The sequence below is a fragment of the Nematostella vectensis genome, chromosome 6 (assembly GCF_932526225.1).
Source record: "Nematostella vectensis chromosome 6, jaNemVect1.1, whole genome shotgun sequence".
NCBI classification, from domain to species: domain Eukaryota; kingdom Metazoa; phylum Cnidaria; class Anthozoa; order Actiniaria; family Edwardsiidae; genus Nematostella; species Nematostella vectensis.
Window position 1 is genome coordinate 12,925,733 of NC_064039.1, and position 22,365 is coordinate 12,948,097.

General features: G+C 39.1%; 2 protein-coding genes across 4 annotated transcripts; one reads left to right on the forward strand and one right to left on the reverse strand.

The window, feature by feature from the left end:
• Positions 1–203: 203 nt before the first annotated feature.
• On the forward strand, positions 204–16,140 carry LOC5521056 (cytoplasmic polyadenylation element-binding protein 2). Of its 2 annotated transcripts, none has more exons than XM_001640716.3 (10): positions 204–340; positions 951–1,987; positions 2,464–2,545; positions 9,098–9,139; positions 9,850–9,969; positions 10,384–10,473; positions 10,712–10,830; positions 11,121–11,322; positions 11,597–11,691; positions 12,417–16,140. In XM_001640716.3, the coding sequence occupies exons 2-10, from the start codon at positions 1,118–1,120 to the stop codon at positions 12,639–12,641; spliced, it is 1,845 nt and encodes a 614-aa protein (XP_001640766.2). In that variant the 5' UTR covers positions 204–340; positions 951–1,117; the 3' UTR covers positions 12,642–16,140. The 2 variants fall into 2 exon arrangements, with proteins under 2 accessions (XP_001640766.2, XP_032222117.1); XM_032366226.2 differs by having other exon boundaries at positions 205–340; positions 990–1,987.
• On the reverse strand, positions 15,378–22,365 carry LOC5521057 (tRNA (guanine(26)-N(2))-dimethyltransferase). 2 transcript variants are annotated; one of them, XM_001640819.3, is made up of 8 exons: positions 21,988–22,364; positions 21,244–21,439; positions 20,722–20,953; positions 20,351–20,555; positions 19,777–19,986; positions 18,520–18,711; positions 17,320–17,524; positions 15,378–16,984 (listed from the first exon to the last, which is right to left on the reverse strand). In XM_001640819.3, the coding sequence occupies exons 1-8, from the start codon at positions 22,250–22,252 to the stop codon at positions 16,666–16,668; spliced, it is 1,824 nt and encodes a 607-aa protein (XP_001640869.2). In that variant the 5' UTR covers positions 22,253–22,364; the 3' UTR covers positions 15,378–16,665. The 2 variants fall into 2 exon arrangements, with proteins under 2 accessions (XP_001640869.2, XP_032222119.2); XM_032366228.2 differs by having other exon boundaries at positions 16,747–16,984; positions 17,325–17,524; positions 21,988–22,365.

Genomic DNA, 22,365 nt, shown 5'->3' on the forward strand with positions numbered 1-22,365 from the left:
GGGACTGTACGAAACGTATTGTGACGTAGACAGTGTACAAGGCCGAACATGACCTACTCAGACATTCGAGGGGAAGCTTAGGCAGATGTGTTCGGCATAATCCGTAGTGCACCTGATTGAATGGGCCAATCAAATGCCAGCTACTACACGGATGGCAACCTCTGCTCCAATCAATCCATAGTCTTTTTAGCATCCCCTATAGATTTGAACAGAAATATATACATTAAAACCCGGAAGAGACGAAAAACAATTCATTCTCTCTGTCAGTAAGAAGGAGAGAGGAGCGTACAATCGGCGCTCTCCCCGCGGTCCCACTCTTCGCATTTTGACAGAACCCGAGGTAAGGAGACAATGGCTATTTATCCAACCAGAGAGTTTTTGTTCTGGTTGGATGATTGATATATCACTTTGAAAGCAACAAAGGCCAACAAAGGGATTTTCTTTGAGTTTGCCATATGTAGTCACATAATAGACGAGTGCTTTAACACAATGATGCCCCCTATTCATCAAAGCGTCTTTTATTTTGAGGCGATCTTCCTGACTACCGAATTTTCCACGTGCGAACCGTAGACTAATCGTGAGAATGGGCCATATTTTAAAGAAAAAAGAAAATTCCTAGTCTTCTTTTGTAATTTAAGACTGTCCTTGGTATGAAAAAATAAGGTACTTTGATCAATGTGGTCTAATTTTGGGAGACCTTTGTTTGGGAACGTCGCTTTTCCTTCCGCTCGAAGAGAATGGAAATGTAGAATAGGAGAAATGGGAAAAGTAATCGCGCGAGCGACGCATACGTGTAGGCGATCATAACAAATAAAGAAAATCTCTAATCAAACGGACTGTCGTTAGAGTTTTCTCGCTTGGCGTCTCCGATCATTGAGATAGCTCACAGCGACTTTGTAAACCCCGTCCATCTCAAGTGATTTGATCATTGCATATTCTCTCCCCGACAGGTGCAATCACGTGACCCCGCGCTAACCATTCACCGGTAGTGTTTTTACAGGGCTAGCAGAAAGACAACGACGTGGCTAGCGCGAAAAACAATAGCACCTGCAACACAGCCACCAACTACGTAATCTTCAACTCTCTCGCCTTCTACGCAGCTCGACTTTGACTGGATATGGCCGATTTTGGCCAGAATACAAGATCATTGTCACCCGTTGACTTCAAACACAATTGTGACGCGCGCTCGAACTCGCTCTTCTTCCCGACTACGCTAAAAGACGAACAAAACGGGAATAAGACTGACGGCACAAACGGAGTTTGCGAGGATTGTATAGAGGATACGAATAAGTCTAAGGTGAACACAACACAGGCGTCCGCGCACCCGAACGTCATAGGACACAAGCGCATCGGCTTTACAACCGAGAATTCCATGTTTCACGACTTTCCCACTTCGACCACCTTTTGGTCACCAGCGAATATCGACGATGTTTTTGTTCAGCCAGGAGTTGCGCCAGTAAACGGAGTTCATTTTTCGCCAAATACACAAGTTCTTGGCCCAGGGAGACGGCCTGTTAACGCATCGAGTATTCCTACATCAATTGGACATCAGCCGCGAAGAACATTACCTAACTCTTCGCAGTACATAGCGAACCCCAAACCAGTCCAAAACATCAATTCGCTAGCGTCAGGCTGGAACGCAAGCCCAAACCATTCAATGTCAGGCTGGCCGCAGCAACAACCTTCCTCGTCATGGGGAAGAAATTATTCGACAACGAACAACGCAATCATAAACCACCGAAACGGTTCGCGTCCCTCAACCCTTACCTTCCCTCCTTCCTCTCGCCTCCGAAGTAATGGGGGTACAAGATCTGCCTACTCCGGGTCAAGGCAAGGTATCACTGCGCAAAGCATTACTCAAGGCTTACAGAGTTTAAATTTAAGCGGGCAGCAACCGGTGGATGGCACAGTTCTGGATAATATCACAGGATTGGGAAATTCACACGGGACGAACAGTGAACTATCGAATTCGCTCTATTCCTACCAGGTAGGTCGATCACAAACGTTATCGGTAAAGTCATATGAAAAAGTTCTGTAACTGTTCCTTGTGATGGGGAACTTCTTTGAAAGGGGGATTTTCCTTGTCTTGAAATTATTCAAATTTCGTTGTTTGCATTGAATGGAGAAACCCTTGACAGTTTTTTTGGGAGACTAGACTTTGCCGCAAACTGGCTTACAGCCGCAATGTTCCGTTGATTTCCCGAAGGAAAAGAAAGTCGTTTAATTAGAAAATAGAAGGAATTCATTGAGTCTGATAAAACACGTTAGTTTTAGAAAGAAACAGCGTATTCTCTATCTCGCTTGCTCGACAATAACATGCATAAATTAATGACAGGAAAAACTCTTTCACGAAGCAGCTGTCGGGAGGAATCAATAACAGTGATAAACTGAAACTCTAGCCGTAAATTCCACCCAAGATATTTTCTCTTATCTTTGTGTTTATATTAATCTTCTTTTTTCTAGGATTCTATGAAATTCCCGTCGTTGGAAACTCGACTACTCGACATTATTCGTTCGCCCTCTGATCCACCTGAAAACCTGGCAGGTCTGTACATTTTTCTTTTCGTTCCTATTAATCAAATGACGTTAACCTCGAATCAAAAAAATCTCTAAAAAGTACGTTACGGTTAAATTTCCAAAACAAGTTTTATTTGCTCTTTTGTTCACTGTTTATCTGAACTTTTAGATAATAGTTTTTTCAGCGTTTGTTCTAATGGCCGAATCGCTATGCAACCGTAGTGTAAAACGATCGTTTCTAGCAAATAAAGAGACATGGTTTCCATGGGCAATTCCATTTCTAGTAGTTATTTCCTATTCTGAAAAATATGGCGGGATTAGTATATACCCCAGATCCAAAACTAGTCACGGTCGTCATGATATAAATATTTTTCTTTCTGATCAGGTGGATTGATGAATAATATTGTATGAAGTAAGAAGGTAGAAATTTTCAGGCCGATTCCAACCTCCCACCAGAGATTGTCTGCAGGCGGAGAATAAATTTTTTATGAGTTTATCAGTAGTAATACAACCATGCTTCTTGACTTACATCTTTCCCATTTCGTAAAAATAACATTCTACAGTTTTCCGGATTATGATCTTATTTCATTTTACTAGCTGATGATTTTCAGTAGTTTTTTTTTTTTTTGGCGCTTTGAAGGGCGTTCTGTTTTATTTTATTTTTAGTTTTTGGCTCATGGTTGTTATGGCTGAATAAAACTTCTAGTCTAACTTTTTTCCGCCTTTTACAGGCTAATACAAATATTGTGAATACAAAGGGAATTTCTGACCACAATTTCAAATGAAAAAGAATTCATAAGTATCTAACACAAAAATTTTCTCTTTTCTTAACTTTTATATAACGATAGAAATAACGAAAGGCAAGAAATAGTCGGTCATATAAGGCCATATATCATGGCCAAAGATAAAAAGTGAACGGTGCAAGAAAACATCTAGTGTAATTACATTTATTTTGATTAGCTTTAATAAACGAAGAAAAGTTCACTTTACGTCGGTCTCTTTTATAGCCAAAAGCAAAAAATAGTTTGAGTGTTTCTCTAAATGGAATATTTGCTATTTTATTTTCCATCAAAGTAAACTCGTGTAACTTGTGATCATAAACAGAACACGAAGAATGCAATTTCACGGGCAAAAAAAAAAAAAAACAAGAAAAACAGATAAATTCACTTGTGGTTTGGGATTGAATATTTCTTTAAGTGTTTTTATAGCATATGAGAGAAATGAATAGCCGACGGGGTGGAAAAGCAGCCGAATATGTAAAGAAACTCAAATCAAATTTAAAAAAACTAAAAGCAACCGGCATTAGCATAAGAAGAAGACATTTTTAAATGCTTCGTCTCTAGATTTTCCGAGATAGCTGGTTAAAATCTCCCTCTTCGATTGTCTTTGGATTTTGTCTTAGAATTTCATTTCTAGAAAAACTTTCAGAGCTATATGTTATTACTGCAGCTTTTCGCCTACTCTATATTAGGTTCAGCTGTCATGCGAAGATTCCGGCAATGAAAGTGACGAAACTACAAAGATTCTTCAATGTTCTAGTCGTTGATTGGTGTTTCCTCGCGATATAACTCACTCGTCTTTTCTACCCTTCAACTGATAAAATCTTTATAATGATTATTTGGAAAATACACCTTTTTACCGAAGCTAAAACAAAGAAAAGGGTTATCGTTGACATGTGTAAAGATGCTTACATTAGCAAAGTTTTTCTAGAGGCCGTGCGCGCGATCGTCTTTCTCTAGATTAACAGTAATACCCTGAGAAGAGCTTTAGCTTGAATGTGCTTTTTCCGACTTTGGATGTATTATAGCAAGAAATAAGATTAATTGCTTTAGCCTTTGATATAGATACGCTTAAAAAAATCAAAACAACGTTCAAACTTATTATTCAATTCATGAAAAAGACAACTGTTCTGTTTTGCAGTAAAATTGTTTTCAGCCGATTATTGAAGGTACTATTGGCATTCCAAAGTTCCGTTTCCATCATTGGAAATTTTTTATGCGGGCTCGATTACCGCAAAATATGAAGATGAAAACACCTTGAATAAAGAACACAATAGATCATGTTTGCTTTCTCTTCAGCATTCAGCGCCAGAGTTTTCTTTTTCCACACTTGCGCTTAGCGTTTACCTTATTATATTTTTTAGTTTAGAGGGTTAGCAATATTGTGAAAAACACATTTAGAGGGAAGATCCCACATGGATCTCTATACCCCTAGTTTTCACATCAGAAAAATTCACAATTCACATATTCACCAAACCGACAGAGTATGACAATATTCTAAATACCTACAAAATGTTTCTACAAAACTGCCCTTTACAATGAACAAAATAGAAAGACACACAAAAAAATACCGCCTGTGCATTTCAAGAAAGAATGATAGACTATCACTTTTTCCTAATTGTGGAAGTCGGCAAATTGAAGAATAATTGATGACAACTCACGTAAACAGAGGAAATCGTAAGAATGCACAAATAAGTGCACGCTTTCTCAACCCAGGAATACTTATTTTATTAATGTTATTGATGCAAGCGTCCCCGAGGCGACCACATTCACGCAAATGTGACTATTTGGCATGAAAACAAATTTATACGGGGCTATTTCCCGTTAGTTATCAAGCTGGCTAAACACAAGATATTTTCCCTGAGCGTTCTCTAACAGCATTGCCACCATACTGTGTGAAAACGAATTTTAACTGCGGGGCGACGAGAGTCAATAGTACCCCTTGCTGTACTTTACAAAACCTGGCAGCTTTCAAAGGTTTTGCTGTTTAATTAAAGCGGCAAAAAAGCATCTCCTTTGTTCAAAATGATAGCGCCCTTAACCAAAAGCCAATTCGTAATCCAGATATGCGGTTTACCACTCTTGTTAGCTTGTTTTGCAACCGAATTCTGAGGCGCCTTCTCATTCTTATATTGTGTATATTCTGGAATACAACAAACATATTAAAATAAAAGTGTTGCTTTTTATCTAAACATTTGATTTTTCTTCAGATATAAAGTAAAAGGCGAAAAGACATCTCAGTGTTCCTGACCAGCTTAGTTTTTTTTTTTTTCATTTTGCTTGAGTGACTATTTTTTTGTGTTTAATAGAGGGTTAATTGAGGCTTTCAAATAATATGGATTGTCAAAAATACATTTAGGAATAAATTAAATACCATTCTATGATTTCAAGCAATTATCGTGAAAGTAGTTGTACCAAAGATAGCCGAACTTGCTCAAATATTTCAGATGAGCTTTCTCTGGTTGTCTGCCACAACAATAACCATACTTGTCCATGATTCTACATCTGTCACCAAATTAAAAGCAGAACTTAGGCACCAAGAAAAAGTGTCGCAGAGAGCATTAAAATTCACTCCATTTCGATTAACAATGACATATAGCTCGGAATTGTCAATATGTATTATCGCGTGTTGTAATACTAGGTAAACTTTTACGCTCACTTGGACTCTTATTTGACGAAAAAGTTAGTTAGAGTCTACTGCTCTGATACAATAAACAGCGGCAATTACTATACAGTGTGCGTGTGGAACTGCGCGACCGCAAAACAGAATGATAGAGAAAAGAGAAAATGAGGAAAACAGAAATATATCGTTAGAGCACAAAAAAATACACCCCCTCTCAAACATTTGGTCGGAAAAGTCTTCTTCGGTGAGCGGCAAGATTTCTAGTGCAGGTTTTCTGTGAAAAGAGGATGTAAACATATAAAAGGGCTAGCAAGCAAAGATTGACTGTTTGGCCTGTAAAGGACAGGTGCAGTGCGCTCTTATACATAGATATCGCTGGCAGTAATGATTATAGTGCTCTAGAACGAAACGATGCGATACAATCAAGATAGCGAAAGAGCATTAAGCAAAACTATCAGCCGAAGACAGAGTTCTAACAACCTCCACCCTGTGTTACCCGAAGCGAGGTGAGAACGCAAAGACCTAATATCATGACCGAATAGAAAAACACACCAATGATTAGAAGAATCGTTTAGATTGAAAACTCAACTTAATAAGACAAAGACAAGTGTAGAAGGATTATCAAAGAAGAAATTCTTTTATGGAATGGTCTTTTTTTATTGGCATATTGGTGGAATTTTTCAGGCCAGCTTTTTGTGTTGCTATCTCTCGCTGGGCGCATCTTCGCCAAGCCGTTGCCTGATATAATATATCTGATGAAAAGCTTGATGTATAAGCGTCATTAAGGGCCTCCCATCACTCAAGCAGAGAATGAAATCTAGTCTAGAGAATATGCTAAGTAAGTACACTCATCAGTTTCTGGCGGGATAACAGGAAGAGAGTGAAGGAAAGGCTTTGAATAATAAGCTCCTCGGAATTAATGCCCACCGATTTTAGCAAGAAAGGACAGGAGACGCCAATCGGGACAAAACATGTCTGAAAACTTAATTCTCTAGAATGATCTCCCGGAGGCATGATATCAGAAAAGGGACGAATTACGTTTTCTTCTTGGAGTGCAATTACTTTAAACTCAACGGAATCGGATGCAAGGCCAACACTAGACTCTCTTGTGGTCTCCCATTGAGTAACTTAAGTCGTGCTCTTCGCGTGAGCCTGCCTTAAGGCAGCAAAAATCAATATAACGCGCGTCTTTATAGCCGATTTTAGCAGAATATTACCAGAATGGATAAACTGAAAGATTGGCTTTCCGTTATCACCGCCTCACTACCTTTAAGATAAAATTAATCAAACTGCTATCGTTTACTTTTTGCTGTCTGTGCTGGACACGCATAGAGAAATCAGGAGAATGTGGCGAAGTTCATACTAGACATAGTCGCATGATTAAGCGCGAGAGAAACTACACCTAGAAAGTTTTATAAATTTTGTCTCACATTGCGTTCTTGTCAAGCATGTTTTGAAAAAGAACTAAGTGTATTCCGATGGAGTGTCAAGAGATGCGAGGAACGCTTAATCAGGGAAAGACAAGAATGTTCTTGAGGGTAATGCCACGAGCATCCGGTGAAGTTGTGTCAAGCTATTAAATAGAGCCGAGAACCCACATTACTGTTAACAAAACTGTGAAAGAATACAGATAAATCCTCTGTACGACTGAGGCGACTAGTTTCTGCAGATCTAATAAAATCAGTTTCTATTCTCAATCACATTTTTCCAGGCGCGTACACAGGGGGTGCGCAGGGTGTGTGCGCACCCCCCCCCCCCCCCCCCCCTTGGCGGCCAAAAAGTTAGTTATTTCTTACATTAACACTTTTCACAATATTCCTAAAAAAATGTCAGTACTAGACTGACCATTGCTTATTGCATTGAAGATTTGTAAGAACAAACCTGAAAAATTAACTAATCGTATTTATCCAGTTTTTATGTATTCTGTAGAAATATCACGAGGCCCAACGTATTCTGTGGTAATAGTTCGTTATTTTACTTTCGCCATTTGCACTGGCAACGTTTTTTGATATATAGGTGTATGTGAGGGCGTATAGTTAATGTGTTTCTCGATAATAAAATGCTATAGCACATCTAGCTATATTCACTGATCAAGGTGATTCCGCATAAGTCCATCTTCTTAGCTTATTCGTGTGACGTTTGTGGTTTGTATCCCCCAACAAACAACTTAATCATCGCGCACTTGATGGATCATCCAGCAGAGCCCGAGGGCTTCGTTCTTATAATTGCCCTCAGTAAAACTCCTTGTGCAATCAACACCCTCCTCGTTGCTACAGAAATGCTGTAATTTTACGGTGAAAGTTAAAATCACCTTAGGAACACAACATAATGATGCATGATATTAAAGAACAACTCTAAGACACGATAAATCGTGCTTGTTGTTGTTTGTAAGTTTCTCCGAAGGTAGGTTCCCTTCGTGTGAAAGACTGCATTGTTGATAATACCATCGTCAGCAAACGTTAAATCCGCCCACAGCTCAACTACTCCATCGATCATCCAAATGACAAAAGTTTGCGTCCCTGCCTACCGCTTGACGGGCGCGCCAATTACGGGCTATTAGGCCTTAATCCAAAATATTTGGACCTAATTGAACAATCATTTCTATAGAAGACCATCCATAGGAAATCGATTATATGTTTTGGAAAGCAATCCAATTCCGTGGCATCAAAAATTAATTGATCGTGCTTCAAAATAACAAATATAGCATCGTATTACTCTTTGGAAATCGGAAAATGTCGGTTAACGAAATACATTTAAAACGAGGCTTACACGCACACTGCTGGTATTGCTCACGGGCTCAATGTCAATACAACGCCAGCATCACTATAATCTTATAATAGTCTTTCAGTGTTTTTGGCTTTAGCTATTTACTAATTTAATAGTATTTGGGATGGAAATAAGCTCTCAGTAAGAGAGATCACCCAGGGTAAATGCATTTGCCAAATATATGGCCGCTAACGTCTATGTAATCCGCTCTCTCCTATGATCTCAGATGTTTGGCTAGTTCTAAAGCCTTGAACTTGAATATTTGGCTTATACTCTCTTTGTCGCGTAGCGTTTGGCTAGTTCTAAAGCCTTGAACTTAAATATTTGGCTTATACTCTCTTTATCTCGTAGGTTTGGCTAGTTCTAAAGCCTTGAACTTGAATATTTGGCTTATACTCTCTTTATCTCGTAGCGTTTCGGTATCAACTACAGAAGAAAGGATTGCACCACGGAGGTAACACCCCATTACCCCCCCCCCCCAAACACACCCTATTACCCCCCCCCCCCCCCCAAAAAAAAATACAACCACAACACACACTCCCAACAATTGCACAAGCAGATCTTTTCTGATTCCTCGCATTCTTACTGTCGAATCCGTTGTATCGCGACCCGCGTTTTCAAAACACGATTTGTTTTGGTTTTTCTGTTCCGTCAGTAAAACCATTCTGAGCCAATCAGAGTCTCGCTGTGTGCACTTTCCTGGCTTTCCTCTGGACAAAAACCAGACAGTGTCGCGACAGAAAGCCAGGCGAAAGATGGCAAAAATCTGACTGGCTAAGAAAAATTTGACTGGCGGAACAGAAAATCCCAAAAGACAAAAACAAATCGATGTTTTGAAAATGCGTAGTCGCCATACAACGGATTCGACTCTTTACTTTACTTTACTTTACTTCAGTGATATACTATTCTTCAGTGATTTACTTTACTTCGTTTAACTTAAGTTTATAGTGCTTTGAATAGTAAAGATTTACACTACATATAAGGTTACTTAGCAACTACGTTCTTCTTGTGAGAGCATCAAATCCTTGCTACAGTTGCTAGAACGTGGAATTAACGTCTTTTAGAACGCAATATCTATATCTAAAAATATTGAACACCAATTTATATCTGAAAATGCATTAAATGCTTTCAGTAATTTATAATGGCCATATGCTTGTTGTTCAGATCAAATCGTGCCATCACTCGCTTCCTCTCTGAACTGCTCGCCGAACTCCGACTCAGAGCACATCCCGCGCTTTTCAAGGAAAGTGTTTGTCGGTGGCCTTCCGCCTGACATCGATGAAGGTACGTAAAATAGATATAGCAGGCATCATTTACAACTCTTGCACTAAATGATAATCATTTGGCACTAAATGATAATCATTTGGTGCAATCGTTTATAGACAAGATCTATCAGGCATCATTTACAACTCTCTCTTATTTGGTGCAATCGTTATGCGAGATCTAACAGGCAAGTCATTCATAACTCTTTTCTTACCATGTGATAATTTTAAGGCGCAATCGTTCGAATCGTTTATAGACAAGATCTAACAGGCATCATTTACAACTCTTGCACTATGTGATAATTATTTGGTGCAATCGTTTATAGCCGAGATCTATCATGCACCGTATACAACTTTTATACTAGATCGTAATTATTTGGTGCAATAGTTTCTTGATGAGACCTAATAGTGTAAGAAATTCTTTAATCGCGTCTAGATGAGATCCATGCCAGCTTCTGTCGCTTCGGGAGCCTGACCGTTGATTGGCCACACAAGGCCGAAAGCAAGTCCTACTTCCCGCCAAAAGGTGAGAGTCTCTAATCACTCTAAGAAATAAGTTTATTTGCGAAAAGAAAAGTAGTCTGGTGGTTAAGATATTGCTTTGCTTTGAGATTTGAAAGCCAAATGAGAGGAAAAGTACAGTCTCTTCTGTATCCTTGGGAAATACCCACGTATATTCTTTACTTTCCTCATACGATATAGTAAAGCCTGCCTCCTTGTATGTCTTCTGTACCCTTTTACTAAATAAGTTCTCGTGATTTTAGGATACGCGTTCCTGCTGTATCTCGAAGAGATCTCGGTCCAGAAGTTGATCAGCGCTTGCTTCCGGCAGGATGACAAGCTCTACTTATGCGTCTCCAGCCCAACCATCAAGGACAAACCGGTATGTAATACTTAGTGAAAACCGCAATCAGGAACGTTAACCCTAAGAAACAAGCAGATAAACCTGGTGAAATATAGTACACAAGCGGCGACAATCGGCAATTTTTCCTGCCAAGTGAGTTGTCTTCAGACAAGCCTATGAAAATTCCATCGTCTGAGTTTGCTTTGAGTGCCTTGCTGACTTTCGTCGATTCAATAATTGTTTCTCCTTCTTGCTATACTTGGGTGTACGCGATAACGTACATATAATTAATTATATATAAGTAATTATTTCTTCTACTTCGGCCAAAGGTCCAGATCCGGCCGTGGAACCTGGCAGATGCCGACTTTGTAATGGACGGATCCCAAGCACTTGACCCCAGGAAGACTATCTTCGTGGGTGGCGTGCCACGCCCTTTGCGTGCCATTGAGCTGGCCATGATTATGGACCGGTTGTATGGGGGTGTGTGCTATGCTGGAATCGATGTTGACCCGGAGCTCAAGTACCCAAAAGGTACCTCACCAGATGGCTCTTCGATAAATAAGGGGGATGTGGGAGGGGTTCACAGCCCTCAATGTAGAGACCCAGGTTTCTACGTTTGGAAAATCTCAAGATCACCTTCCTGGTCTTCTGGCTTGAGAGGCCCGTACCACTGGGCTATTTTGCATCATTTTGCATCTCTCGCATAGTCAAGGGGTATAGGAAGGAAGTAAACATTTGGCCTATGAAATGCTCCATAAATGTGTTATATTTGTAGCAAACCATAAACGATTTGTTTCCCTTCTAGGCGCAGGAAGAGTCGCCTTCTCAAACCAGCAAAGTTACATCGCAGCGATCAGCGCACGATTCGTACAATTGCAACACGGGGACATCGACAAACGAGTAAGTCCAGCGCTAACAGGGCAAGTCAACACGACACGGACACTTTTTAACACGACACGCGCAGGTAATATAGGACGACACGCCAAAACGACACGGTAACACGACACCGACACTTTAACACGACAGGACACGACACGGATACTATAACACGACACGCCAAGACGACACGGATACTTTAACACGACACGGGTACTATAACACGACACGCCAAGACGACACGGATACTTTAACACGACACGCCACGACACGTTGTACTTTAACACGACACGCCAAGACGACACGGATACTTTAACACGACACGCCACGACACGGGTACTATAACACGCCACGACACGGGAACTATAACACGACACTACACAACACGGATACTATAACACGCCACTACACGACACGGGTAATATAACACGCCACTACACGACACGGGTACTATAACACGACACAGCACGACACGGATACTATAACACGCCACTACACGACACGGGTACTATAACACGACACGCCACGACACGGGTACTTTAACACGACACGCCACGACACGGATACTATAACACGACACGCCACGACACGGGTACTTTAACACGACACGCCACGACACGGGTACTATAACACGCCACGGGTACTTTAACACGACACGACACGGGTGCTTTAACACGACACGCCAACACGGCAACACTATAATAAAAACGCGAAAAGGACTAATCGCTTTTTTCAACGTCTTTTCGCAGGTGGAGGTGAAACCGTACGTTCTTGACGATCAGTTGTGTGACGAGTGTCACGGCGCAAGGTGTGCTGGGAAATTCGCGCCCTTTTTCTGCGCGAATGTCACCTGCCTGCAGTACTACTGCGAGCAGTGCTGGGCAATTATCCACTCACGCGCAGGCAGGGAATTCCACAAACCGCTGGTCAAAGAAGGGGCAGACAGACCACGTACGGTGCCCTTCAGGTGGTGAAAAGTTCAAATCTTTGAGAATTTTATTAGAAAATGTGTCCGTGCGAGTGTTCCTTTGATAAGGTGTCGATTTATGAATACGTGGAATACGTTTGGAACCCTGAATAAACTTTCAGAATGAACTTCGTATGAGATAGTCGATTAGCTATGTATTCCACGTAGGCAAAACCGGCGCATAAGTGTATTAGATGAGCGCTCTCATTTTAAAGCCCCAATTTAGAGATAAATTAGATTTATGCGAGACTTGGTCTTATAAGGTTTCATAGATAACTTTGTAGTAAGAAGTTTGTACAAATGAAAGTATATGCTCGCTGCTTAGAAAAGCTTCACGAAAGAGCTCCTAGATGGGCGCAAATTTTATGGTTGCACATGAGATTCGTGTGGAAAACTCTACAATTACCACGGTCAACTTCACTCAGATCTGCAATTATTTTTGTACTAGCACCACGACTGCACTATAACCAGACATATTCCTAATAACATTCAGGGTATTATTTTCAGCTTGAGTATTTTTACAAATAACACTTTGCTATTTTTTATGAGTCACCATGCAACGTGTTCATGTCATGGTATGTACGGGTTTCGCGGAACTATGGAATTGGCATCATGTGCTGTCCCAAACACAGACCATCTAGGAGCAAGCTGCAGCAGCTTCATTATCCATTTACAAAGCCATCATTCTATGGCGTATTGGTGTAGTGTTCGTTAATTAGAGGGGTACAGAGTATGGCATATAGCTTAGCACATATAGAATTAGATTTGTAGGGTAGAAGGTATTGTACTGCGTCGTACAAGTTAGCTTTGTACGTGAGAGTACATGCACCATAGAGTTTAAATGGAGAACACTTTAATGTAGATACCAGATTCTCTTGGAAAATATACATTATAGTTCATGGCTACAGCACACAGCCACGCAAGAACAACCGGAAAATAATGTACATCTTCCAAATAATTGGCGTACAAAACAGTCTTTACAATTAGTAGCATTTCTCCTTTGCTATTGAGTGAATTGAAAGTTTAGAGTTAACATCGTGAGTTTAGCTACAATACACATGATTTAGCTAAAAGTAATGTCCAGGCTTTTTCTAGAAAAAGTAAAGTTTTAAAACATCTCAGCTTCGATAGGGATCTTTTAACCTTTTAACAAGCTTACGGTGCTTCGTGGTTAGACATTTTCCCAGAGTAGTTTCAACTTTCTAGTACAAATGAGAAACGTGTAGCGGACAGTGCCTTCCCAATCATTCAAATACTTATTATTTTTGTAGAGTATTAAATTCCTGTCACATATTAATTTCTGGTTGATATTTTTGGATAACAATCAAGTGTGGCAATTAAGGAGTGCAGAGAGTACAAGATTAGCTAGGGAAGCAATGAGGCATTCTTGCTTTTAGCTTACTGGCTAGGGAATACCAAAGAATATTACATATTCTTTCATTGAAAAACCACCAAAATGGTTTAAATTAACATTTCGCTCTTTGAGCGTACCATTATTATTTTTAAAAATGCCAGGCTTATAGCTGAATTGTGATATCATTATAATTATTATTATTATTATTATTATATATAGCAGGATAACGCATGGGGAGGATTACTTCGTATGGTCTTTTCTCTTTTGCTTAAAAGTCCCTGAACTTTTTATAGATTTTATATTTACTAAAAATTCAATCAATATATTATCTGAATTTTAGTTTTTGATGGTTTTAGTTCATGTACCTATAGTTTTACAAAAAAAAAAACAATCCACTAGATTTAAAAGTTAATAACTCTTTCTCACAAATACACCCCCGTTTTTTTCTTTATGTTTCCTAATACATGGTTTGGCATAAGGCAATTTAACTATTGCAGTGACATACAACCAAATTCTATTTCTCAGGGTAGTGTTTGTGATTTTTGAGTAGTTAAATTTCCAATCGATGAAGGTGTTATAACTTCAGAATGACGAAGAAATTGTACATGATCATTTTATTTTCCATTTTTCAAGTTCATTATTTGTAAAGAAAAGCATATTTATTTTCTTAGTCAGTGAAATAAAACTATCTTATATTTCATATATTTTATTCAAATGAAATTCTCTTCAGAAAAAAAAATTAGTGAAAAAAAGAAAAAAAATCCACATGCCACAAATTCATTTACTGAATTTCTGTCGCCTATACAGGGGCTCAATTTTAAATTTATAATCAAGTCTTTGTCTGAAGCTATATCACCTTCTGCTCCAAATAGATTGTTCACTATTTAGATGCATGCAGAAGACCCTGTATTTTGTCATATTGCTACGACTTGTAATTATAAATAAATATTTTTCTGTTACTTAAGCATAATGAATATACTGTTGTTTAGTATGTATGCCACATTTTATCCAATTCCATAGACATTTTTTGATATTTGCCTTTGCAAAGTGATTTTACCTTAGTTTTTTAATATTTTGACTTTGGGTATTGCATTGTTTATAGCTTTCAGCTTTCATAATTTTAAGCCTGCCACAATAAGTATCAATTTATTCCCACAATCTTTTAATCCCTTATTCCGGTTATAGTGTTATGACTGTGAAGCCACAATGAGCTGTTGCTATTCTCAAAATTTACCAAAAACTAAACTTACAAAACCCCAAACCAAGCAAATCTCATTTCAATTTATAATCAATCGTTTTCTTGTTGCATATTATTTGTAAATCGGGTGTATATTAAGAAAATGGGTACCAGAAATATATATCTTTTTAATAAAACTCATTTCATAGAAGTTCTAGCAAGGTTGTGAAGGTTTATTTTTGACATCTGAATAGCATTATTTTTTGCTTGTGTAACTCTCTTTATACAGTCAATTTGTTCATAGTACTTGTGTGGTCTTATAACACACAGACTTTTACTTACTTTTACTATTCTAATTTTACCAGGGTGAAAATACCTATTTCTAAATTATACAAACCAGTAGTTAAAACAAAACAAAAAAAAGAAAGTAGCTAAAAAGCAGTATAATTGTATGTAAATGACTAGCCTACTAAGTAGATTCAATCAACGTGTTAAAAATAAATAAATATGAACATGCTGTAAAACAATAGCAAATGAATCATTTAGTCATAAAAAATTCTGATTTTCAAAGGTTAACTAGAAGTAATATCAGCATTTTATTACATAAGCAGTACTTATTAGAAGATACAGAGTGTGGTTTTTGTTTACAAAGCCATGCTGTATACCTGTTTCACTCTGCAGCTGGTGAAATCCCAGCAAATGACTAATTGATCATGCTGTTGGCTAAGGGACCTCTGGAGGGGCTTAATTCTTCTGCTATTATGGAATGTACCCATTACAATAACTGAATTTGTCAAATGAGATATTGTCAAAAAACTAAAGGTTATATATTATGTATGATTTTTTACCATAATGATCTAGAATTTCGTATATGTTATACTATTATTTATCAAGGGAAAAGTTATTTGTGAATATTACATGTACACTGTACTACCACAATAATGGTAATAAAATGTATTATTTACAATACTAAAAGTTGTTTTGTGTAATAAATTACCCACTCCATTTTAAAAAGGACTTTGGTGTTTATTCCCCTGAGAGTTGGTTTTTAATTGAACCACTGATACTAGATAATTCAGGTAATTGACATAATCATTTTGAAGTATGCCAGTCAGTCAGTCAGTAACACACAAAAAACATTTACCCTCTTTACCCTACTATGTGCCCGTTCTCAAATGTTTGTTTAAAAAAAAGTGCACTGATGCACTCAAATTAATCGGAAAAGAAAATTCTTTTTGACAAAAGTACTTTATAAATTTACAACAAACAAGAAAAAATGCTGCGGAGGGGGGGGGGGGGGGGCAGTTACAGTTATCATTAAATATAGTATTTGATGATCCTTCAACTTCTTTGTGGCATGCACCCTTCCGAACCCTACACCCCCCTTGTAGGTACACGCCAGAACATCGTACCTCCTGAGATATCATTAATCTCTAAATATATAACCATTTGCTAATGGGAGACATTCTAGTTATGATAATAAATACAACAATATTGTCCTCAAAAAAGCAGGGAGTGTTCTGCTTCCAAGAGCGAGTTTCGTCTTTGCTTCTCTATTTCAGCCGGATTAGCAGACTTATCTTTCTTTGCACTATCTTCCTCTTCCTTTTTAGTGCCTGCCTGAATAACTTTCCTTTTCCGTGGTGAGCAGAGCTCAACATCATGTGAATATTTGCATTCATCTTTGTCGTACTTACATATTCCTGCCTTAAACCTTTTACAGGGAAACTGTTTGTGATCAACTGTGCTAGCCCTCTTTCCCTGCAGCCTTCTTCTTTTTTCTGTCATTGTTTCGTCAGCGTCTGCTTTTCTCTTGGCTCTGAGGAAGAGAAAAAAAAGGCCAGGAAGACTGTCAATAAGATACAAACAGGGTTCCTTTGCATTATTTCTAAAAACCCACATTGCTGTAATTTCCTATAAATTCGGTCAACACAAGGCCAGCATGGCTTCTACAGGAAGCAGTTCTCCTTTATTTTAATCTATTCGATCTGATTTTCACACATTTTAGAAGGAAAAAAATGCAAATCTCATATTTGAATCATGAAAAATTGTGCATAATTTCTGCCATTTATATATATGATTCCCTTCACAAGCTTTCTTCTTCTCCAAGTCCTCATGCAAAAAAAAAACTCAATGAAACATTTAAATGTCTACCTGGCCTTTGGACCCCAGTTGGCTTCTGGATTTTCCTGGAATCTCAGGAGTTTCTGCTGTCTGGAAGGAGGGTTTGCTCCAGGGTACATCTCAAAAGAAGCCTGGATCTGAGGATCCTTGCTAAGGATGGCTGAAGCTGGGCTACCTTCTGGCCTCTTCTTAACAGGGTTTATCTTCTCCCAACATCTCATCACATCCCATAACACTAACAAGACAACATATGATTCATACAAGATTCCAAGGGTGATATACAGTGGAACGCTTTAATATGGGCACTTTTGAAACCACACAAATCTTCACTCAGGGGCATGGTTTCACCTTAAACAAGTCGTCATTCCCACTAGACTTTGTGTGCAGAGCTCCAAAAAAAGTAGCAAAAGAGATATGATCAAGTTCGAAATAATGTCTTAAACATCAAAGGTGCAAAGACAACTATATTTTTAATCTTCTCTAGTGACTGGACAGATAAGAAATAGAGAATGGAGAGATTTTGAAGCAGATAACTTTTCAGGTTTCGTTATTTCCACACGCGCGCTGAAGAATAGCGTCATTTCAAATGCGCGCTTGCTGTTTTTGAATTAAATTTTCAATCACAATTTTTGTCGCCATTATATAATGTATAAAGAACATTATATATTATTGCCTTGTGTATAAAGAACATTATATATTTTGAAAATTTCAAAGTTAAGCTACGGCTCTGCTTTTTCATTATTTATGGAGCTCTGCACTTGACGTTGACTAGCGAGAATGACAGCTTGGACCAGGTCCGCACCTTTAATACCGCAGGTCCTTCTTTAAGTAAAACTATGAAGTACATTGATTTCTACTGCAAGTTGTTTCCCTAACAAATAATTGCAATTCACACTCTTGTATTCTTACATGTAACATCCCTTATTTTTCCTTCCTCAAAGTCACACGAAATATTCCACAGTAAATTTCTGCCAGTCACAGGGAAAAGTATATGCGTCACATGGCAAATACAACTTGATTACCTAGTGTGTGTGAGCCTTGGCAGGTCTTTATTCAGAAATAAACAATGAACCTGGTAAACTAATTTATGACAATATGGGAGACAATATGGGTGGAAATGAATAGCACTTCACAATAATGCAACTGAATATTTAAAAAAAATTATGACTGAGGCATTCTGAGTAATGATTGGGGTTCATCTCGTAGTTGCTCTTTCCCTGACTCACATACCATTGTTTGGAGCATCTGTTTTCACAGCAGTTGGGCATACATGTGAACCCGAAACCTTGTAACCAAGACGAAGAAGAGCTGATCTGAATTGCACGATGGAGGGTGATGAACAGTGGATCACATTTGACAAGTGGTCTATGGTGTGGAACAGTGGTACAGTTGGAAGCTCTTCGGCAACCATACTCAGTAATCCTGAAATCAAGAGATTCAAACTGATCCATTTACAAAACTTTCTTATACATAGCACTGTGAGCACAAGAAAGGCCTTGTTACTTTATAAGATAACAATGAAACCAAATCAGTGGGAATACTTGATTGCATGCTTGACTTTCATACCATTGAAATACATTGCACAATTCTTGAATACAAAAACTTGTGAATTGTATATGATCTTACTGGTGTTTGTATTAATGCATCAATAAGTGCTATACTACCTGTAAGTACTGGCCCCCCAATTTTTTTTTTTAATTATAAGGAAATAACCAATAAGGGCATGGCTATCCCCAAGTTTTCTATGCCCCCCCCCCTAGCATTTCAATGCCTGTTACAGCCTTGATCCTGTAGTCTATGTGTCCAGCTACACTTCAGTACCACATTTGAATTTGAAGTTGGAATAATAGCAGTCGGAGTAACTTAACACATATTTGCATACAGTATCAGGGCCGTAGCAGGGGGTGGGGAAAAGGGCGCACAATCCCCTCCCAATCATTTCAAAAAGTATAAGGAAATGACCAGTAGGGGCGTGGCTGTTTCCCCAAATATTATTTCTGTTTCATGCCCACCCCTCTCCCCCAATATTTTAAATCGGCTTGGGGGTTTTACATATTACCTTCTCTGACAATAATACAATGTACCAAGACATGATGGTAAACCTGGAAAATGCGCAATCCCAGATATAGAGAGAAGACACAATTTCTTACAATGGCTATAGGTTCCTTGTATTACGGACTGATTTTCAAAACACAAATAACTTGGGGCCGAAGTGCACATAACCAGATTTTGGCTTTTTAAGATAATTTTTCCTTGATCATCATTGGCCTGTGTATCAGTTCAGGGACGAAAAGCTCAAATTTCAATGACACTTTACAAAAAGTCGCATTTTATCAATTTAAAAAAAGTTGCAATTGATATTTTGTTTGCTTTAAGTTACTAAGTACTCAGAGAAATTCTCCGCCTTATTCAAAGTGAAATGGGCTTATTTAAAGCGTCATCATGTTTTCCGTCATGTCATGTAACAACAATAGCATTCAAACCTACCAATTATCCTGTCTGATGTCTTGTAAAGGTCAGTATTCTGTTTTACCAATGCCGCTAGGCTGGTGACAAAGTCTGTGTCATGCATGGGCTCTGTCCATATCGGACCACCAAGGTGGAATTTTCCCCCACATTGGTCACATGACCTATCCACAGGGGGCCCAAGGGCAGGTGGGTATTTCTTGCTAACACCCTCCTCAATACGTCGGCCGACTGCAATATCAAAAAACTGACATGAGTTTTGTAACTTGAAGGCAAAACAATAAAATACCCAAAACTGTCTTAAATCTTATCAGGCCTAAGGGTAGAAATTTTGGCACTTTAAACATCTGATTAATATGGTATTAATATTGTACTGTATTTTCCATAAAAATTAAGAAGGAGACTTTGGAACACTTTGTGAGACAGATTGTGCTCTGTCATCTCAGTCTGGTGATAGTAATGTTGTCAGGACAGATACCATCAAAATAAGAACTTGAAGTAGAACTATACAGTGGGCATGTACGGCAGCAGCGGAGTGCTGCTACATGAGTGGACAAATAAGTATAAAGTATTTGGAATTGCTTATGGGAAATACCTTGTTGAAAATGAAAGCTACCACAGCCTGTACAATGGTAAACAAGGGACTGCTTAGAGGCGGTGCGCTTGACCTCTGACGCACTGGTGAAAACTTGAACAAACACGCGGATGTAGAAGTCAACACTCATGCTTAGCAGAGGCAGGATGTACCTCTTGTATCGGTTGGCATGAGACTCGATGGACGAGAGGAGCAGGCGCAGGGCCTGGGGGAAGAACAGGAGATATGTCCATGACGATAGAAACATGCAGTAGCACCTTTGCTTTCTCAGACCCTCTTAAGGCACACAAAACAGTTTAAGTTAGTGGAACCTTGTTAACCTGACCCCTCATGAAACACAAAACAATATACAGAGAATTTCCACATCTTACCATTTCATGGCAGAACTTGGCCTTTAGAGACATGCCACCATATTTCCCATAGCATGCATCGTTATGATTACCACAAAGAACACCCATGTCTGTGCATGTGACCAACAAGACTCCTCCATCGGCGACAGCTTGCACGGCACCATCCAGAAATGGGGCAGCAGTGCCATAGGGGTCTAGATCAATAAACGTGAAGCGTCTGCTGGCAGGGTATCTATGTTGGTACATCAATAAACTGCAACAAAGTAACTAAAATGAATTTCAATCATGAGGACAATGGTGGTAGTTGTAGTGATAATGATTGTGGTGATGGTAGTGATGATGATGCTTGTGGTGGTAGTAATGAAGGTGGTGGGTTGTGGTAGTGATGATGATGGTGGCAGTAATGATGAGCCAGACATACGTAACACTGGTGGCAGTACGGGGAATCCAAAAGTAACCTTTGTCGTGGTGAAGGTCATTGTGGCAAAGATGGTAAAAATTGTGATGATGATAATGATAATGTCAGGGTATACCCAAACTTACGATGCATCATTCTTGCTAGCACTGACAATATGATCCACTTTGTTGTGTTTAACATTGTTCTCAATAAGGCTGAACGCATCAGCACTGATATCATTTGCTATGACATGGTGAATCCCTGGAACCTCAAGTGCATATCGCACAGATCGTAACCCTGATGCAGCCAGACCCTCAAGGATAGTGACCTGTGCAAGGTTATCTACCAAAATAAAATAAAAAATCTTAAATTAATCCAAGAAGTAAATTGGGTTTGGTGAACTTGCCGTCTTCCCCTCTCCCCAGTGCAAAGCCCAGTTCTGCCCCAGTAAAAGGAGGACACAAAAGAGGGTTATTGTTGTAAAGGTACAATTCCATCATCTTTTCCGCACACTTCACACCTTCCCAGCCATGGGCCTGACATCTATTTCGCCGATTCTATTTTGTGTCCACCAGCGTCCTAGGTAAGCGCCATTATAGCATGGTCAAAACAGACAAAATGTTTGTGTATCGAATGTTATCTTTAATTTGTTCACCTAATATATCTGTAATAGAGCCAATTTCTTGAAGCTGTTGTCATAGATCTGGTTCGGTTTTAGCCGTGATTCATAACAGTTTAGGCGTTTTTCCTTCCTCTTCTCGGTTTACCTACTTCCCACTCGTAATAAAATACAACAGGGTAGGAAGGGCAGGAAGTTTTATTACAGATATTCGGTGAACAAATTAAATATAATATTCGATACACGAACATTTGCCCGTGATTATAGATACCTTTCGCTCTTTTCTCTGCTCGTGTCAACTTATCGGCATCTCCCTTCTCGTCGTTTCGCCTCTTGGTCCACTTATCAATATCCTCGCACACTAAACGTATCACCGCGCTACTAATGTCTCTGTTGAATTCCTGAACAGGGTTGTAAAACACAGCTTTTTCTGCCGGAAAAATTATCTCCGCTTTTCCTTCGCGAATCCTAGTCTTGCCTGATTCTCCTGAACTTCCCTCGTCTGGTGCAACGGGGATCTTATCTTCATTTTCCATTACCAAAAAGTACACCAAAGCAGCGAAAAAAAATAGGTTTGTTATGGATGTTCCACGCTTCACGTGGTGGCCGCCATCATGGTTTGACAAAGGTATCCCGAAACGATCAAGGA

Excerpts from the sequence above, each read along its gene's own strand:
- LOC5521056 (XM_001640716.3), top strand. The coding sequence starts at position 1,118 with ATGGCCGATTTTGGCCAGAATACAAGATCATTGTCACCCGTTGACTTC. Across the intron at positions 11,323-11,596 it reads GGAGCTCAAGTACCCAAAAG|GCGCAGGAAGAGTCGCCTTC; the intron begins GTACCTCACCAG and ends TTTCCCTTCTAG. Across the intron at positions 11,692-12,416 it reads ACGGGGACATCGACAAACGA|GTGGAGGTGAAACCGTACGT; the intron begins GTAAGTCCAGCG and ends GTCTTTTCGCAG.
- LOC5521057 (XM_001640819.3), bottom strand. The coding sequence starts at position 22,252 with ATGGAAAATGAAGATAAGATCCCCGTTGCACCAGACGAGGGAAGTTCA. Across the intron at positions 20,556-20,721 it reads CCAAGTTCTGCCATGAAATG|GCCCTGCGCCTGCTCCTCTC; the intron begins GTAAGATGTGGA and ends TTCTTCCCCCAG. Across the intron at positions 16,985-17,319 it reads AACTGGGGTCCAAAGGCCAG|AGCCAAGAGAAAAGCAGACG; the intron begins GTAGACATTTAA and ends TCTCTTCCTCAG.